Here is a 16495-nt window from a genome sequence, read left to right on the forward strand (position 1 = left end):
GATCTGAGAGCAGCTCAGCTCAGCTCAAGCCCTGACACGTGTGCCTGGGAGAGAGAGAGAGAGATGGGAGAGTGAGAGAGTGAGCAGTATTCACTTGTGTGTGTGTGACTCAGAGAGAGAGAGAGAGAGAGAGAGAGAGAGAGGAGGGGGAGAGAGAGAGAGAGAGAGAGAGAGAGAGAGAGAGAGAGAGAGGAGTGGGGGGTGACAGAGTGAGCAGGAGAGAAAATGTATGTACGTGAGGGAGGGAGGGAAGGTAATATCTCGTGCTCATGGGGATAGATGGAGGAAAGAGAGAGGAATTACTTGCTCTGAGGATGTCCTGTCCCCAGGTTTTCTTTTTCTTTCTCTCACTCCCCTTGTTGCTCCTTCCCTCCATCCTTCACTATGTGGTTCATAATAGAGATAGAGCCTTAAAATTAGGCTGATACAGATCTTGATATTTGAGAGTTTTTAAATTGATTGACTGATTATTGATTATTTTAAAAATCATATAAATGGGTAAGATAAATGCCTTAATTTTCAAAATCCATTACATTTGGTTACATTAGCTTATTTCATAGTTAGAAAATAAATGTGTTCAAAATATAGCAGCAAATATAACAATACATTTAAATGGTAAACCTAAGTGGAAATTAAATCAGTATCAAAAACAAAAAAAATACAACAAAAACATATTAAAGTTTTTATCTCGATGAAGAAAAACAAGATGCAGCTTATAAAACAAGCAAAAACAATAATCTGAATTTAAATTCAATATATTGAACTATAATAAACCTATAAAACTATAAAGGCAGCAAGTGACATTTATTTTATCCAAAATTCTCCTTCTATAGTGTCGAATTCAAAATGCTTTCTCATGTCACTAAAGTTCGGTGTCATATCATGTGTTCAGCACACCTCACCAGTTTCATACATTTTACAGCAACAATTGGCCCACTTACAGATTCACTGAACAACTGAGCATGCAATGTGACACATAGGTATGCATTATTTTCTGCTATGAATGACACCATTGATACCTGAAAATTATTTCCAACGAAATAACAAAACAAATAACACTTTTAAAATAGGCTATGTGACATATATGAATTATCATAATTTTTCTATCCTCAAAAAAGAAGCCTGTGCTGGTTTGGAGATAAATATTGAACCTGATTAACAAAAATAAAAAATCACGTAGTTCTTTTGTTTTATTCACATCCAATAATAGCTTTCATTTTTGTTTGTCAAGGACAAAAAATATGCAGAAAACAGTGCAAATCAATAATTTTACATTACTCTTGGCTGATACTGGACGGTAATTAAACTTAAGTTTACAGTTATTTCCCTGTTAACAAACAATGAAATGCTTTCTAAACCATTTATTAAGCAACTGTTTTTTGTAAAGTTGAGACAGATTATAATAATTAGTACATAACAATAACTAATAACTACTGTGCAGTTCATCTATAAACATTATTTGGCTGGTCATTGTAAAGTTACAACTGATGTTTATAAACCTTTACAATTTCTTAATAAATGATTAATAGAGCATTTCATTCTTAACAGTGAAATAACTATTAACTAAAGTCTAATTAACTATAGATTTACCATTTATTAATGACGATTAAATCATAGTGTTTTACAGCTGTCCCTTGCTGAAGCACAAAGCACATGCTACTGTATTGTTAGACTGAGTTTTGAATTCACGCGAAATTATTAGATTGTTTGTTTTCTATGTCTGATATGAGACGACACCGTCATTTACTGATACAAACTTTGGGAAAACATTTTCCAACATACTCCAAACTCCATCATATACAATACTGACACATTACATCTGTTATAAGCGAACATCAGACAAAAATATCAGTCCAGTGGATTGGTCAGGTTGTAGTTCAGCACGTGAGAGACCCCCATTGGGAAACTGGCTCCGTATATGTGTGTGTGTCTGTTAAGTCTGCCACCTCTGAGACCTTGTGGAGGTCAGGGTTCTTAGTAGAAGAGGATGGAGAAAAGGATGAGAAAGAGCAGAGAGGATGATGAGAGGGGCTTTACCTCTGGAGAGAGAGAGAGAGGGGTGGAGAAGGTAGAAAGCAGGAGGGGCTTTGGCAGAGAGTGTGTACGCCTGTGGGTGTTTTTCAAAGCCTGTTTATTTGTTGAGAGTGTGTGTGTGTGTGTGTGTGTGTGTGTGTGTGCGTGTGTGCGTGCATGTGTGAGGGGGCTGGTGTCGTGACTCACAGGGCTATTAGCACTGGGATCGGCTCCTTGGTGCACTGCAGTTGGTGTATGACACCATGATCTCCTACATGCACGAGCACACACGTGCTGACTTTCACGCACACACAGTCAAACCTCCCGCCCCAATTTATCAGGATGACACCAGAAGCCCTCCTCTGAGGCCAACACCTGTCAATCCATCCTCATCCAATCATCACTCAGATAACCCCGGAGACCCGCCCCCGCGCTGCCAACTTCACACAGCTGCACGCGCGCTTGTGCAACAAGCCACATCCGTCTCACCATCATCCTGTCTCGCACACACACACACACACACACACACACACACAGCGAGGCGACCGCATCATCCGTCACACGCAGACAAATCACACAAACATCTTCGGCAGACTCACGCACGCGCCTTTGCTCCCCCACTTGCTGCTTCCACAGAGACATCCACCACCGTGGCGACGGTAACCGCGACAACGGGCATAAATTAGCGTCATGGCGATATGCAAAGCGAGGGAGCAACAATTAAAGCTTGACTAACGAGCTTTTGAGGAGCGAGGCTGAAGTTTCCCCGAGCAGCTGCTAACTGGATTAGCCTACACACACACACACACACACACACACACACACACACACACACACACACACAGGACGCAGCCCAGAGACGGCGACGTATAAGCACCACCTGTGAGACGACACCGACACACACACACAAAGCCAAAGGCTAATGTACACATGCGCTAATGCAGACAAAGAAAATAGAACCCAAACACAGCTAGTATCACTTCACCCCAACACAAACACCATTACCAAGAGTGTCTCAGGGGATAACAACATATCAGCACAAATTACTCCACAACAAGGAATATACATACAAACACAAACATATAAATCTTTTGTTATCCAGCCTAGCTTTGACTGCCACTCAAAAGATTTAGCAGACATGGGTTTGCCTGAACAGTCCAGCCAAGGCTCTTCCTACGAACTGAACAACAAAGAGTGTGACATGATTAAGGGTGTTCTATAAACACAGTATATGTTTGGCTGAGGCAGGAATTGTTATTGAGTCATGAGATCTCTGTGTGCTAGCTGTTGCTAATACTGCAATTGTTTGCTTAGCCAAATGCTAGCTCTAAAAGCAATAATTATAACCAAGCCTGCTTACTATGTATTTTTTCTTTGAAGGGAGTGTCTGTCTAATACCACAACTAGACCAAGCAATTAAAGATCTAATGTGGGGAAAATGAGCATTACTGTTTTCCTGTTGGTTCATTTCAGCGTGTAAATGCAGCACCGCCTTGTTTGTAGCATTTGGCATATGCTGTCATTATTTTTAGGATTTCTCACCTTGACATACTGAAGGATTTTGCAGCTTTTTGTCCTTTTTTTGTTATGCGCCTACAATTTGGGCACAGATGGTCTGAAAACTCTTCATATTAAAGAGCTGATTGCCAAGACCTCCTTTTAGACTGACAAATATTGCCAATAGCATTACATCTAATATGACCCACCTCTGTAACGGTGTTTTTAATTAAGTAACTTCAGTGTTAAAATCCTTTTCCATTAAAAGAGTGCTCCAGAGAATTTGTATTGCACTTCAATAAAGTTAGGTGATTTATGAGAGATGGATTTAAAAATGTATCACCAATATTAATACAGCAGAAAGTGAGATATCTGGACTGCTGGTCCCCTGTATGGACCAAGCTCCAAAAAACTTGCAATAAATCTATTTCATAGCATGTTTTTATCTTATGTTATCTTTCAAACTTTACACTCCAACTAAACTGAGCTTTTTGTGTTAAACTGATGGACTTCCCCTTCGAGTATTACCCCTACATAAGTGGTACTTGTCTTCATTGTTTAGATGTTGATTTAAAGCTCATCTGCACCCACCGCAACCCTAATAAATGAACATTATGGACTCTTTCGGACATAGTTTCCGGTGAACTACTGGGAAAGTCTTACACTCATTGCTTGGATTTTTTAGCAGCTATATCAGTTCCTTTTCCTTTGATAGCCCAACATCATTAACTGATAACTTACTGGTAAAGTGGTACGCCAAATGACGCAAAATACAAGAGGCACAGAGTCTCAGGGGACACACACAAGGGACTTATGCCATTTTTCCACCAGCGTTTTTGGCTGCGCCGAGTCAAACCGAGCTGCGCCAATTTGCTCTTCCATCACCAGTTTTACTGCACCGAGGTTAGCCGGGCCGCACTGGCAGGGGACATACCCCGGAGTAGGGCCAAGTCGGGTCCACCCCGCTCCCAAGAAGGCTGCGGTCTCCCCCTTTAATCGATACTCAACTCATGTCTGTACATGAACCTGAGAGAAAGTCGTTTTTGAAAGTTGGTGCGTCCAGCTCTCAGTACTTTTGTCGCATTAATTGAATCTCTTTAGTTTCTCTCATCCTGTTTGCAACTTTCAAACATCTGCTGTTTTTTACGGCTTCATCGTGTTCACTTTCAGCTGTTTCAGCTGGGAAGCATGTTTAGTTACTGCTGGTGTTTCCCGTAATGCAGCTTCATAATAAATGCTTCTAAATGACTAAATAAGGAGGAGCTTTTATTGTTAAGAAGTTATAGGAAATTAAACGTGTAACTGAATTAGTGGAGCCACTTAATGAGCGGTGATTCTTCGACATTACTGCTGGGGTTCAGGACAAGAGCATCATTGGTTTAAGACACACCTTCAAGCAGGTAGCACAGTTGTGATGGAAAAGCAAATCCTGGCCGTGCTGGGCTGCCGCACCGAATCAAACTGAGTAGAGCCAGGCCGGCAGATGTAATGGAAAAACGGCATTAGCTGACACAATGCGTTTTCAAACATACCATGGCAATGCCAGAATGCCAGAATGGAGCACGGGACAGTCCAGCAGATGGCAGTAATGCAACACTTAAGGTTGCCAACTGCAGTATAACTCAACAGAAGAAGATGCGGCAAGGCCGGATGTACGTATACATGGCAGAAGACATCTCTTCAGGAACATGGCAGCCGAGGAGATGTTTTTGTCCAGTAGCAGTGTTCTTGTAATGTATTTAGTAGTCAGCAAGATTGTGAGACAAGTGATGCTTTTTTTATGATCTACTTGAATCAGAAACAGCATTGGATTAATAATTAGGAACATTTAAAAGAGCTGGAACTGGACAGAAGTCAAGAAAGTGGGTTCAAATACGTCATCAGTGGAGTCTTGTGTTTGGTTGCTTGGTCCAGCGTCTTTCGTCTGAGAGACATAACCCTTTACGAGCTTGTCCCTACAATGTTACTGCTTTCCTTCACAACACAGCCATTGTTTCTGAATTGTTACACAGTGTTGTGGTGAGAAATTCACGATACAGATTTCCCTGAATATCGATCCCTGCTCCCATTCATACATGATCCCATGTAGGAAATGTTCTTGAACATTTCAGAGATAAACTGCATATGTGAAAGAGGCTTATGACAAAATACTTGAAGAAAAGCACACTGTAATCTTTGTTATAGTTGATTTGCTAATGTTATTTGAGACCTGTGTGGCTATTCACTAAAAATAAGCTGATTAGAGAGTCAGTGCAATCGGGCTAGATGCATGTAGAACAGTGAGTATTTTGCATTTCAGACATTCCACTCTGCACTGCTCACTTATTTCTCCCTTTCCAGGCCCTTGACTTTCTTTTTAATATGCTCCATCCTCACTCTACAATAAATCTCCCTCTTTCTGCATTTGCCTTTCTCCTTTAAGTCGTTCTTTTTTCTTCTCCGCACATCCCTCTCCTCTCTCTTCCCTGTCTCCAATTCTCCTCTGCTCACTCAAATAAATCTCTCCTCCCCCTTCTACCCACCCACCCCCCAAATCTATGAAACACACACAAACATACATGTGCATGGACCCGCACTCACTCTCTTACGCACACAAACACACAGCCCTCCAGGCAGCAGCCACAAAGGCCCCATATTAATAAATCTGCTCCTTTATTGGTGCTGAGTGTCTCTGGCAGAGGGAGAAAGAGAGAGGGAGGAGAGGGGGAGGAAGGAGGAGGAGGAGGAGCAGGACGGAAGACGCAGAGATCACCAGAGGGGAGGAGGAGGAGGAGGTGACTGACTGACTGTAGCCATATCATGAACACAAGGGAGGCAGAGTGAGAGAGACAGAGAGATAAAGGTAGAAGGAGACAGCATCGACAAGTGCATCATCAACAAGCGTGCACATACCAGCACACACTCTTTCTATTGACGACAATACAATGGCCCTGAGATAATGAGCAACACCATGAAAAGTGTGAGCTTTCACTTGCGTAGGTGTTTATTTGTTAAAGTATAGTTCACCCACACTTCCTTAACGTCCTCCGTCCGGTGGATTATTAAGGACACCTGACACCTGGCTAAACCACTGGAGCGTTCAGAGTGGGTTGTGCTGGTCCCTGCGCTCGGGAAACAAACTGCCCGAGGTGGGCTTTCGGTAATGACAGCAGCTAGCTTGGCTTAGTGGCCCAATCTCAGCCATCAGTCAGCTGTGACAGATTGGGGATATGAGCTAAGGAGCCGTTTAGCTTTGGTGTTTGGCGTGGTGTGTGAGTGCATGCGCTTGTGTGTCTGGGGAAGGAGGAGTGGGGGGAGGCTATCAGTGCTGCTAGTGTTGCAGAGGCATCAATACACTCTCGACAGGCCATTTTCCTATGCCTATTCCCAGCCCTGGCTTGTTGCTGGGGCAACTACCGCCATTTTACCTTCCCTGGCTGCACCTCTGGAAGGTTTTAAAAAACAGCAATCTGTTTTATGTAATCCGTTCCGGTCAACTGTTTAAATAAGGTTGTATTTTTATTTCTGAATGGTATTGGCCATTCTGTGTGCAAGAGGGAGTCCCAAGTATATTTTATTGGAAACCTCAAGTGGACAGCTAGCTTTCATAAAGCTACTCAGGGATTGACGAGATGAAATTGGAGGGCTTTTCACTCTCCTCCCAAGGTCATGGGTTGAGTGTTCTATAACACCACCAGCCTAAAAAATGGCACTCATCTACACTCATCTCTACACTTTGTTTTCATCTGAAGAACGACTCAAGCTCCAGACCAACTGCAGTTGAAGGAAACCTTCCTCCTAGACCAACTGAAAAGGCAACAGCATTGACTACATGTGAACTGCGCCAATGCAATGCAACACAACTTTGCCAAAATTATTGTGGGGAGCATCAGACAGTTCTCTTACCTGTCCATGAGGCTGCATGGCGCTGTAGGGCATGTTCTGGTTCAACACCTTCTGCTTCATCAGCAACATCCTCTTCTGCTCCTCACTCAGGTGGGCTGTCTGTCCTGGGATTGGCCCCTGGGTCTGCCCTGGCCCTGCGCCCTGGCCGCCGCCTCCACCACCACCCATGTAAGGAGGCATCATGGGGTTCTTCACCTGATTGTTCCCTCCCATGGGTGGAGTCATCCTCTGGCCTAAGTGATCAACCCCGCTGCCGCTGAAGTGACTCAGCGGTTTGGTGTTGTTGTAGGACAACATGGCTGCTGTTTGCTGCTGCTGTTGCTGCTGTTGTTTGGACAGTGCGTTCTGGTTGATGCTGTTTGGCTGCTGCTGGCCCATCATGCCCATGTGGTTGTGAGGGAGGTAGTTGTTCATGGGGGCTTTGGGCCCATTGTTAGGGGCCATCCCAGCCACTAGAGGGCCCTGTGGTGTGTTAAAGGCTTGCGGTGGGTACATCATGGGGCTGTTGGGTTTGTCTTGGTTAAAGGGACCAGAGTTGTAGGGACTGGTTGGAGCACCTGCAGGAGACCAGTTAGCTGCTTGTTGCTGCTGCTGCTTCTGCTGAAGCAGTTTAGCACGTTGCTGAGCCATTGCTTTTAGCTGCTCTGCTGGAGAGAGTTCAGGCGTCACTGGCCCAACAGGCTGACCTCCAGGGGGGACCCCAGCCGCTCCGGGTCCTGTGCCCGCCTGACTGACCCCTGGGCCTGGGTTCATCATGTATCCATTCCCAGGCCTAGAGACTGCTTGCGTCTGAGCCTGGGTTGGGGTCTGAGGCGAGCGAGCCACGCAGTTGTGCAATGGGGAACCTGATGCCATGGCAACGGCTGGAGACTGCTGCAAAGGTTGCTGTGGAGGCGTTCCATTGGCAGTGGTGGCAAACTGAGGGCCTGACGATGATGGTCGGACCTGAGAAGAGTCCAAACACAAAAACAATCCCACTCTTAAATAAATAGTTCAACACAAAATCAAGAGGAGATTAGCTTAGCTCAGAAGAAAGACTGGAAACAGGATAAACAGCTAGCCTGGAAGTTCAATGCCCGTCAACACCTCTAAAACTTTCCAATTTACACTTTGTCTTTTGTTTGTTCGGTCAGTACACAAACGGCAAAGTAAAAATGACAGTTTGTGGCTTTAGAGAGAGTTACTTCAAAGAATGTTTGGTAGCATTCAGCCTGTACAGAGACCTTTACCAAAACCTTTGCTCACCACGCCAGCTGTGTCTGGCAACACAGCCAGTGACACTACACAAGAGCACTGGATGGATGTTAACTGTGGGTCGTCAAGAAATGGTCACAACATGCGACTCTCCCTTAACTCACAACTTGTTCCCCTTATATTTTTTTGTTTGTGTAAATATTGAACAAATGAGATACAACTTGCTAATCATACAGCTTTGGATTAGTCGGTAGGTGTATTTGTGAACCATGGAGAGAACGAGGTTACCAGTCTGCCCCTGGTTTCAATCTCTATGCAAAAATCAAAGTGCCTTTTGTAGTCTGGCTGAAAGCCATCTGTCTTTGACCAAAATACCGCACAGATAGCTTATACAACTATATTATAACCCCGAAACAGCCTGCAAGAGTTTTTTTTTTTCATGTATTAGAAATTTAGAAAGAGTAAACTGAATGACACAACCATGTGAATATATTAATTCATATTAATTCATGGTTTTAAAATTTAAAACCAGTTCATATTATCAGATTACTGAAGAAAGTGGATCAAAAGGCAGAAACAACAAGAAATCACAACTGATAAAAAACTTTCAAAAGCAGTTTCTACTCATTCTATTGAATCCTTGCACAAAAAAGGGTCAAACACTGTAATTTGTACTGTGAATGCAGATTATACACAGTTTTGCTATCATGACATGTCGATCTATTCTGTCTGTTACAACTAAAAGCATTTTAATTTGTGCTCCATTTAAAGTTACACACCAACAAATGTGCTGTAATTCTGCCTTTAGAGGAAACATCAGAGAAGTATCAATATGTGACTGAATCACCTAAGCTGGTCACAACAGATGGGGGTTAAATACCCCTGCCATGTCAGGTTGACCCTCTCAGTACTGACCTGTGGTGAGCCCATGGGAACCTGTGGGCCTCCCTGTGGAGGCTGAGGAGGAGGAGGCAGGGCTGCCGCAGGTGCCGCCCCCCCTCCAGGTGCCGTCGTATTCCCAGCTGCCTCCTGTGGGCCTGGTGTCTGATTGTTTGCTGGCCTGCCAAACTCTGCCTCTTTCTTGTCCTCAAAGTCCTCATTGAAGAGGTCGTGCATATCGTCCTCTGGCACAGTGTTGGCCAGCTCATCGATCAGCTCCTGCCACTCCTGGTCATTGAGGTTGATGTCCGAGAACAGTTTGTTCTGATTGGACAGAGACTGGGGATCAGAGGACTCCATCCCGCCTCCGTCATCAAGTGGCTCCTGTTTCAGGTCTTTGAGCAGGCTGAAGCTGTCCTCCAGGTCCGGCAGGGCACCGTTCAGCTTCATGTCCGATAGATGGCTGCCACCGTTCTTCCCCAGCTCATCTGATGCCTGGCCTACATGGTTGCCATTACTGTTTGTAGTGTTGTTTCCTGTGGAAGTGTTGGGCCCGCCAAGTATGGGCTTAATGTCCATTTGGTGATGCAGTGGAGAGATGGGTGGTACATTGTTGTTATTGTTGTTGTTAGGGAGACCTGTTAGCGAGTCCAAACCACCTGAGCCATCCTTCCGTACCCGTTTGGTAGTCGGTGAGTAGCTGCCTCCATCACAGATGCCGTTCTGTTCTCCATTGAGTGGCGATCGTGCACTGTCCAGTTTCCTCTTTACAGTCTCCTGGAGCTGTAACAAACAGGAAAAAGAAATTGGATTAGGACTGGAGGAGCACCAGAGATGGGACTTGTTAGCAATATGAAAACTTTTCTGTGGTATCCAGGGTACTAAAAATGGAAACAAAATGAGACCAAATCAATAAGGCTGCTTCCTCTCCACACAAATCAAAACCTATCATGAGAATGCAAGAGGTGAGCTGAAAATCAAAATATCACCAAGACAAATCAATCGTACTTTCAGAACAGATTCAATGTGACTGAAATAATGATCATTATAATGAGTTCTGACAGAGGAAACATGCAAGTGTGCAGAAGTGCTTGAAGTAGTAAACATGGGGGAAAGCAATGAGAAGACTGGTAGCCCTTTCTATGAGTAGTCCCAGCAGGCTGGACTCAAGGTTTTGTTGAGGAGAGAAGAAAAGATCAAAAGAACCGCTAGTTCCTTCTGTACTATTCTCCCCATTATTAGCATCAGCCAATGGGTGGATGAGCTGCCCCGTCTAAATCCACACCCCATTCTTAGCCTTGCTATAGGCAGCGTCCGCACAGTCCGCTTAACTTAACAGCCTCGCTGCCTCTGTCATGGCACAGACGAGATAACGACAGGGTGCTAACGAATGCTGGCTGGCGGTTAAGGTAATCACTATCATAGACCTGGACTGGAGAGGAGAGGAGGTATGGGGGGACAGCAAACAAAAACTGAGACGTAGACACAAGAGACAAAGCACAGAAAGACCATGCCAACGTGACAGATTCAAATTCTCTCCATTTTGGCCTTTTCTCTGCACTGAGCAGGTGTTTTCTTTCACCTAAAATGTGGTTTTCAATAACACTCTTAAATGGATACTAAATACAGAAATCTCACATTGTAGTGCCGACACGAAAAACAGAGAATTTAGAAAACTGATATATAATTGTCAGCAGGGGGCTAGCCTAACAATAAGCTAACAATTCTGTTCGACTGATGATACATGGCCTATACTTGAACCAATGCTTGGCTGGAACTATGAAGTATTTACACCTCCTTTGGCAAAGAAATGTACAAAAAAATATGTCATTGAGATTCTGTGGTGTTAAGAAGGTTTGGACAGGATTTTGACTACATCTCTACAAGCCCTTAAATGGAGTTTTGAGCAGCAGCAGCACTTCAGAGACTCAGTGCTTCAGTAAAATGTTGGTGCGAGGGATCGCAAATGCTTAGTTGTATATTGAGTGAGCAATTTAATAAACTCTCAATCTCAATTTTACTCCTAACTCCTGTTAATTTCAGACCTTAATGAAGTTGGCAAAGGAATGGTAGATGCTATTAAAATGACGGATGGGAGGCAGGGACCTCATTTATGAAAGGTTCCCAGGGTGCAGATTTTGCGCTCCGACCCAAATCTGAGCGGAATTTAGGAATCATACAAAAAAGATGATCGTAGTGTTAAAATCAGTGGTATAGGATAGCATTTAAGGTTTGTGAGAATGGATGTTATACTTTCAGTATTATTTAATGTTTATTTTTCTACATTTAGTCCAGATAAAGTGAGAAACTATTCTTAAGGGGCCATCAAAGAAGAGCATTTGAAAGCAGATTAGGCTGTTCATTGATGTTGTTTTAGTTAATAATATTTCTGAAAGGAAATCAGCTTTAAATATTTTTCAAAAGCAGCTGACTTACTAAAGGACGTGATTAAATAGTTTCATAGGCAAAACTCAAAGATACTTGAAAAAGGGTTGATTTAATGGTCTTAAAAAGAAAATGTAAAATTTAAATTTAAGGGGAAAAAAGGAAAAGAAATACATGGAATGACCTTTTGAAAATATACATTTCATTGGTGCTATCTGACTGAATACTTCCTCCACTGAAAACTCATTCTTCTCAGTCACTATACACACGCATACAAATGCATAGCCCCACACACTGATTGGAGCACTTTGCAGGTTACATACAGTACGAGCATCCTGCAGATCTACATTTCAAACAGTCTTCTGTGAAGAAAGGAGCCGAGAAGCAGTGAAATATTTTGTACAATCCACACTCTCAGCTGTCACATGTGAAAGAGTCAAACACACACACAAAGGAAGAACCACTGATACATGTATGTGTGCGAATGCACGCTTAGCTCTTTGTTATTCAGATGGAACAAGAGACAAAATATATTCAGATTGTATTCTGACCCTGAGGTGGACCCACTCAAGCTGCCAGACGTGCACACACACCACATCACAAAAAACACACACACCACAACACAGAACACACAAATCATCCTTTTTTGACTTTCTTGGTCTACTGGTGTGTGAATGTGTGTGTGTGTGTGTGTGTGTGTGTGTGTGTGTGTGTCTGTGTGGGGTGGGGCTGTCAGGTTGCTTCCCCCTCTGTTCTCCACGATGACTGACAGTCAGCCTAATTATCTTTATGGCATGATAAACACTATTAGTATTGACAGCCAAAACTACAGTGTGTGTGTTTTTGTTTCTGTGTGTGTGTGACTTGAACTCTTATGCTGGTGTAGCCATTAGAGGAACAACTGAGAAAAACACCGGAAAACACACATCTCCACTGTCACGACACGGCTTCATCAACTCGGGGTGTTTGTGTGTGTGGTCCTGCAATCAATGGGTTTAAATAATTCAGGTCTCCTGCATGCGGGTTTGGTTTTTGTGTGAGTCTGGGTGTTTGTGTGTTTGTGCATGCATATGTGTGTGTATGTGTGACAGGCTTTCCCTAAATGCCAGTGACTCATGTTGATAATAACAGACTCGCCTTTCAAAGCCCACCTATAAAAACTCCCATAATTATCCAGGTGGTGTGAACTGTAGCACCCTCCCGCGCGCGCACACACACACACACACACACACACACACACACACACACACACACACACACACACACACACACACACACAGGTTTTGCATACACACTCAACCGTTAAAAAAATCATAACCACTTAATCCTTATTGATAAAATCCTGAATGTAGAAACAGAAACAAAGAAATAGAGAACTACATCCAGACAGAAAGAGAAAGACGGACTGTGGTTCTGTCTGCTCAGTACTGTATGAGTCAGCACAGCGCAGCCTGAGGGAGTGTTGACAGGATGAATGACAAAACTGTGAGCCAGAACAAAATACTTCATATTAACTGCAGTTAATTAATCATTTGTTTTATTTGAGCACAATTAGCAACCTAATTACTCCTCTGAATTACAGTAATGTACCTGGCATGCATGGGGAACTGACAATATTTTTATTCATTCAGCAATCATGGCAATAAAACACACCTGAATCGAGAGTGTTTGCATGTGTCGGAGAAAGAATCAGAGCCGAGCGAAGAGAGAAGAAGATATGAAGAGTCAGAGACAAAGAATTTTGAAGTAGTTTAATCAAGCTGGAGTGCTTAGCGAGAGCAGAGGGAAAAGAGCATCGGAGTTAAAAAAAAAAAAAGGACGAGAGGATGTAAAAGAGCAAAGACAGGAGAGAGAAAAGGGAAGAGAGCGGTGCTTGTTTCCCCCTCCTGCGTCTTTCTCTGTATTCTTTGACATAAACACCTGCTGACTGCTCCTCTGTCGGCTCCCACAACAGACACAGAGAGAGAGACAATGACAAAGATACGGAGAGACAAAAGTAAAAGACACACACACACACAGACACACATACAGGGAGGAAGAAGGGATTTATTTGTCAGGCAGAAGGTCTTTTTCCTCTGAGTGTGAGGAGCTACCAGGACATGAAGATGAAGAGGAGGAGAGACGGTGAGGGAGAGAAGAGGGAGGTTGGGGAAGGGAGGGAGGAGATAGGTGGCTTGATGGAGAGGCATAGCGCGCCAAATGACAGCGGGGAGCAAACGATGAGAGGGTGATCAGAGAGGGAGAGGGAGGGAGAGGAGAGATGGAACCACTAAGGTGCTGTTGTTATAGCAACCTGCTGCTCTGGTGCTTTGTGCGCTGCATCCTCCTCCTTCCTCCTCCTCCTCCTCTCGCTCACTTACTCCCTCTCTTTAAAGGTTGAGCATCATATCGAATTCAAACCAGAGTCTCAATATTATAAGAACATGTCCATGTCGAGACGGTTATGGGGATTTTTTTCATGCTACAAATTAAATGTGGGGGTGTCTCACAGACAAGCCTTTCGACAACAGAAACCTTTTGTCCATAGGATCACAGAACATGCTGTACCCCTCCTGAGATTTATCACAGGAGGTGTCGTAAACCTGATCATAAGTCACATCCCAACAGCATCTTCTTTGCATTATATTAAGTCCATGCCCCTTCTTCTCACTGTCCTCGATTCTCTCCATCCTTTCTCCTTTGACGCCACATTATCTCCTCACTCTTTTCTCGTTACTGACTGTAGGGGACAGTCAGTCCTGCCAATAATAGGCAGGATGTGGCCATGTGACACATAGGGAATTCAGACCTGTTATTAACATCCGTCCTGAGTGATCCGATCGCAAGTGGACAGCTCTATGTCCGTCATCTCACACCTTGCAGTAACATGCCTCTCCACGTGTCTCAAGTTACCACTTGTGATCGTATGTCACTTCACTTTTTCCCCACTTTATATGCATATAAAGATCTACATCACTGGTACATATGGATAATGTTTCTTCACACAAATAAAGAAATATATTCATGTGTAACATTTGCTGAATTAACAATAAGGCCCAAATAGTTAGTTTTTCATAGACAGCCTTCACAAAGTTTATAAAGCCTCTCTTAACTCAACAGCTCACAAAATTAAGCTATTTTTTTAGGGCGTCTGGAGATTTTCTCCACGGGCGACACAGAAGTAGCCTATATCGGTTACTGTTTACTGTATTTGCAAAAATTTGAAATGTTTACCATCAATAATGTTGTGAAATAGTAGGCAGTCCTTCAATGTGGCCCAGGGCAAATGTGTGTACACACACCGCTAAAAGAATGTGGTTACACAAGTGGCCCAGACCACCTCTGAATGTGGTGAACTCAAATGTGTTTTGGGATGTGTGTACTTCGAGCTATCCACTTGTGATTGGATCACTCAGGACAGATGTTGATACCAGGTCTGAACAGGGCCATCAACCCACACTGAGTGACTACAGGGTGATGACCAATGTACAAGAGAAAGTAAATAACCAGCGGGAGTTTACCAGACACACCCAAATATGGCACACCTGCACTTTTTGGGCATTTTTCGTGTTGAAACAGGAGCTGGAAAAATGGGGAAATGCTTTTGGACATTTTTGTTTCATACTAGTATGTCTGGTCCATTAAACTCTTGCTGAGAACTCTAAAAGTCCAGTGCAGCAGAAATATTTAACACATGAATCCTGATCCCAGCATCACAAACTGAGCTTTACTTGCAAACTGAGCTTTAATGCTAACAATAAAACATACTGTATGACACGGCCAGTGAGTTTAGTGCACCGATCAGGTGATAGTGGCACAGTGACTACGGTCAAATTGTCAGATACAGGTAGCACGCACCCACAGATATCGGCCAGAACTGTCCAAATTTCATTTGGTTTCCTTCGTGTAGTACCATGCTCGTGAGTGTGTGTGTGCGCTTGTTCCTGGTCTGGCCCACTAGACTGTGAAATGAGCCAATTAAATCAAACAGGTCTTTAATAAGTAAATGTGTGTGTGGCTGTGTGTGAGTGGTGTTGATGGGTTGTGGCAAAACGCTCTGGCATGCATCCACCTTTCCTGCCAGTAAAAGGTACTGTTCGGTTGTAGGGTCTCTAACATGTGACCATAACACCAAGCTGATGGTCAGCCAATGTCGGCACCGTCGGTCAGCATCCGTGGTTCTAGTTGTTGTAGTGTGACCCACACCGTTGCAGTAGTTAAGCCTCGTCAGTGGCTTTATGGCCAATTGAGCAAGTAGAATTGGTGGCAGGGTTAGTGAGTGAAGGAAATCACTCTGAATGGCTGTTCAGCTAAGGAATCAGTGCACGAGAAGAGAATCAGAAAAAGAAAGGGAAAACCCCTCATGTCTGACACTGTATTATCTATGATTTTACCCATTTTGTGTGGTTTCACCTCCACCTCTCACCAGTGCCATCTGAAACTTTTTATCAGACACATTTTTGATGAGAGGTGGCTATAGTAGCAAGTATTGTGTCAAAAACACTGTTTTATCATAACAACAGTTTGTATATCAGCAGTCCAATGTCTTCCTGTTTTTTGAATGATGATTACAGACTACTGTTACCTGGTGGTATTGAGAGGTATGTCCTTTCACACAGGCGCAGAATGTACAAGCTGGTTGGCCATCGGCTGTAGTCTTTTA

The 16495-nt window shown here is 43.6% G+C and overlaps 1 protein-coding gene across 1 annotated transcript in view; it reads right to left on the reverse strand.

Moving 5' to 3' along the window:
- Positions 1–16495, reverse strand: part of maml3 (mastermind-like transcriptional coactivator 3) — a 110417-nt gene that overhangs the window by 45215 nt on the left and 48707 nt on the right. The window contains exons 2-3 of the mRNA XM_073474275.1: positions 9505–10251; positions 7396–8340 (exon numbers count right to left, since the gene is read on the reverse strand). Of these exons, the coding sequence (XP_073330376.1) occupies positions 7396–8340; positions 9505–10251 (1692 nt within the window). The remainder of the gene's footprint in view (positions 1–7395; positions 8341–9504; positions 10252–16495) is intronic.

Source organism: Pagrus major, chromosome 1 (genome assembly GCF_040436345.1).
Source record: "Pagrus major chromosome 1, Pma_NU_1.0".
Lineage (NCBI taxonomy): Eukaryota > Metazoa > Chordata > Actinopteri > Spariformes > Sparidae > Pagrus > Pagrus major.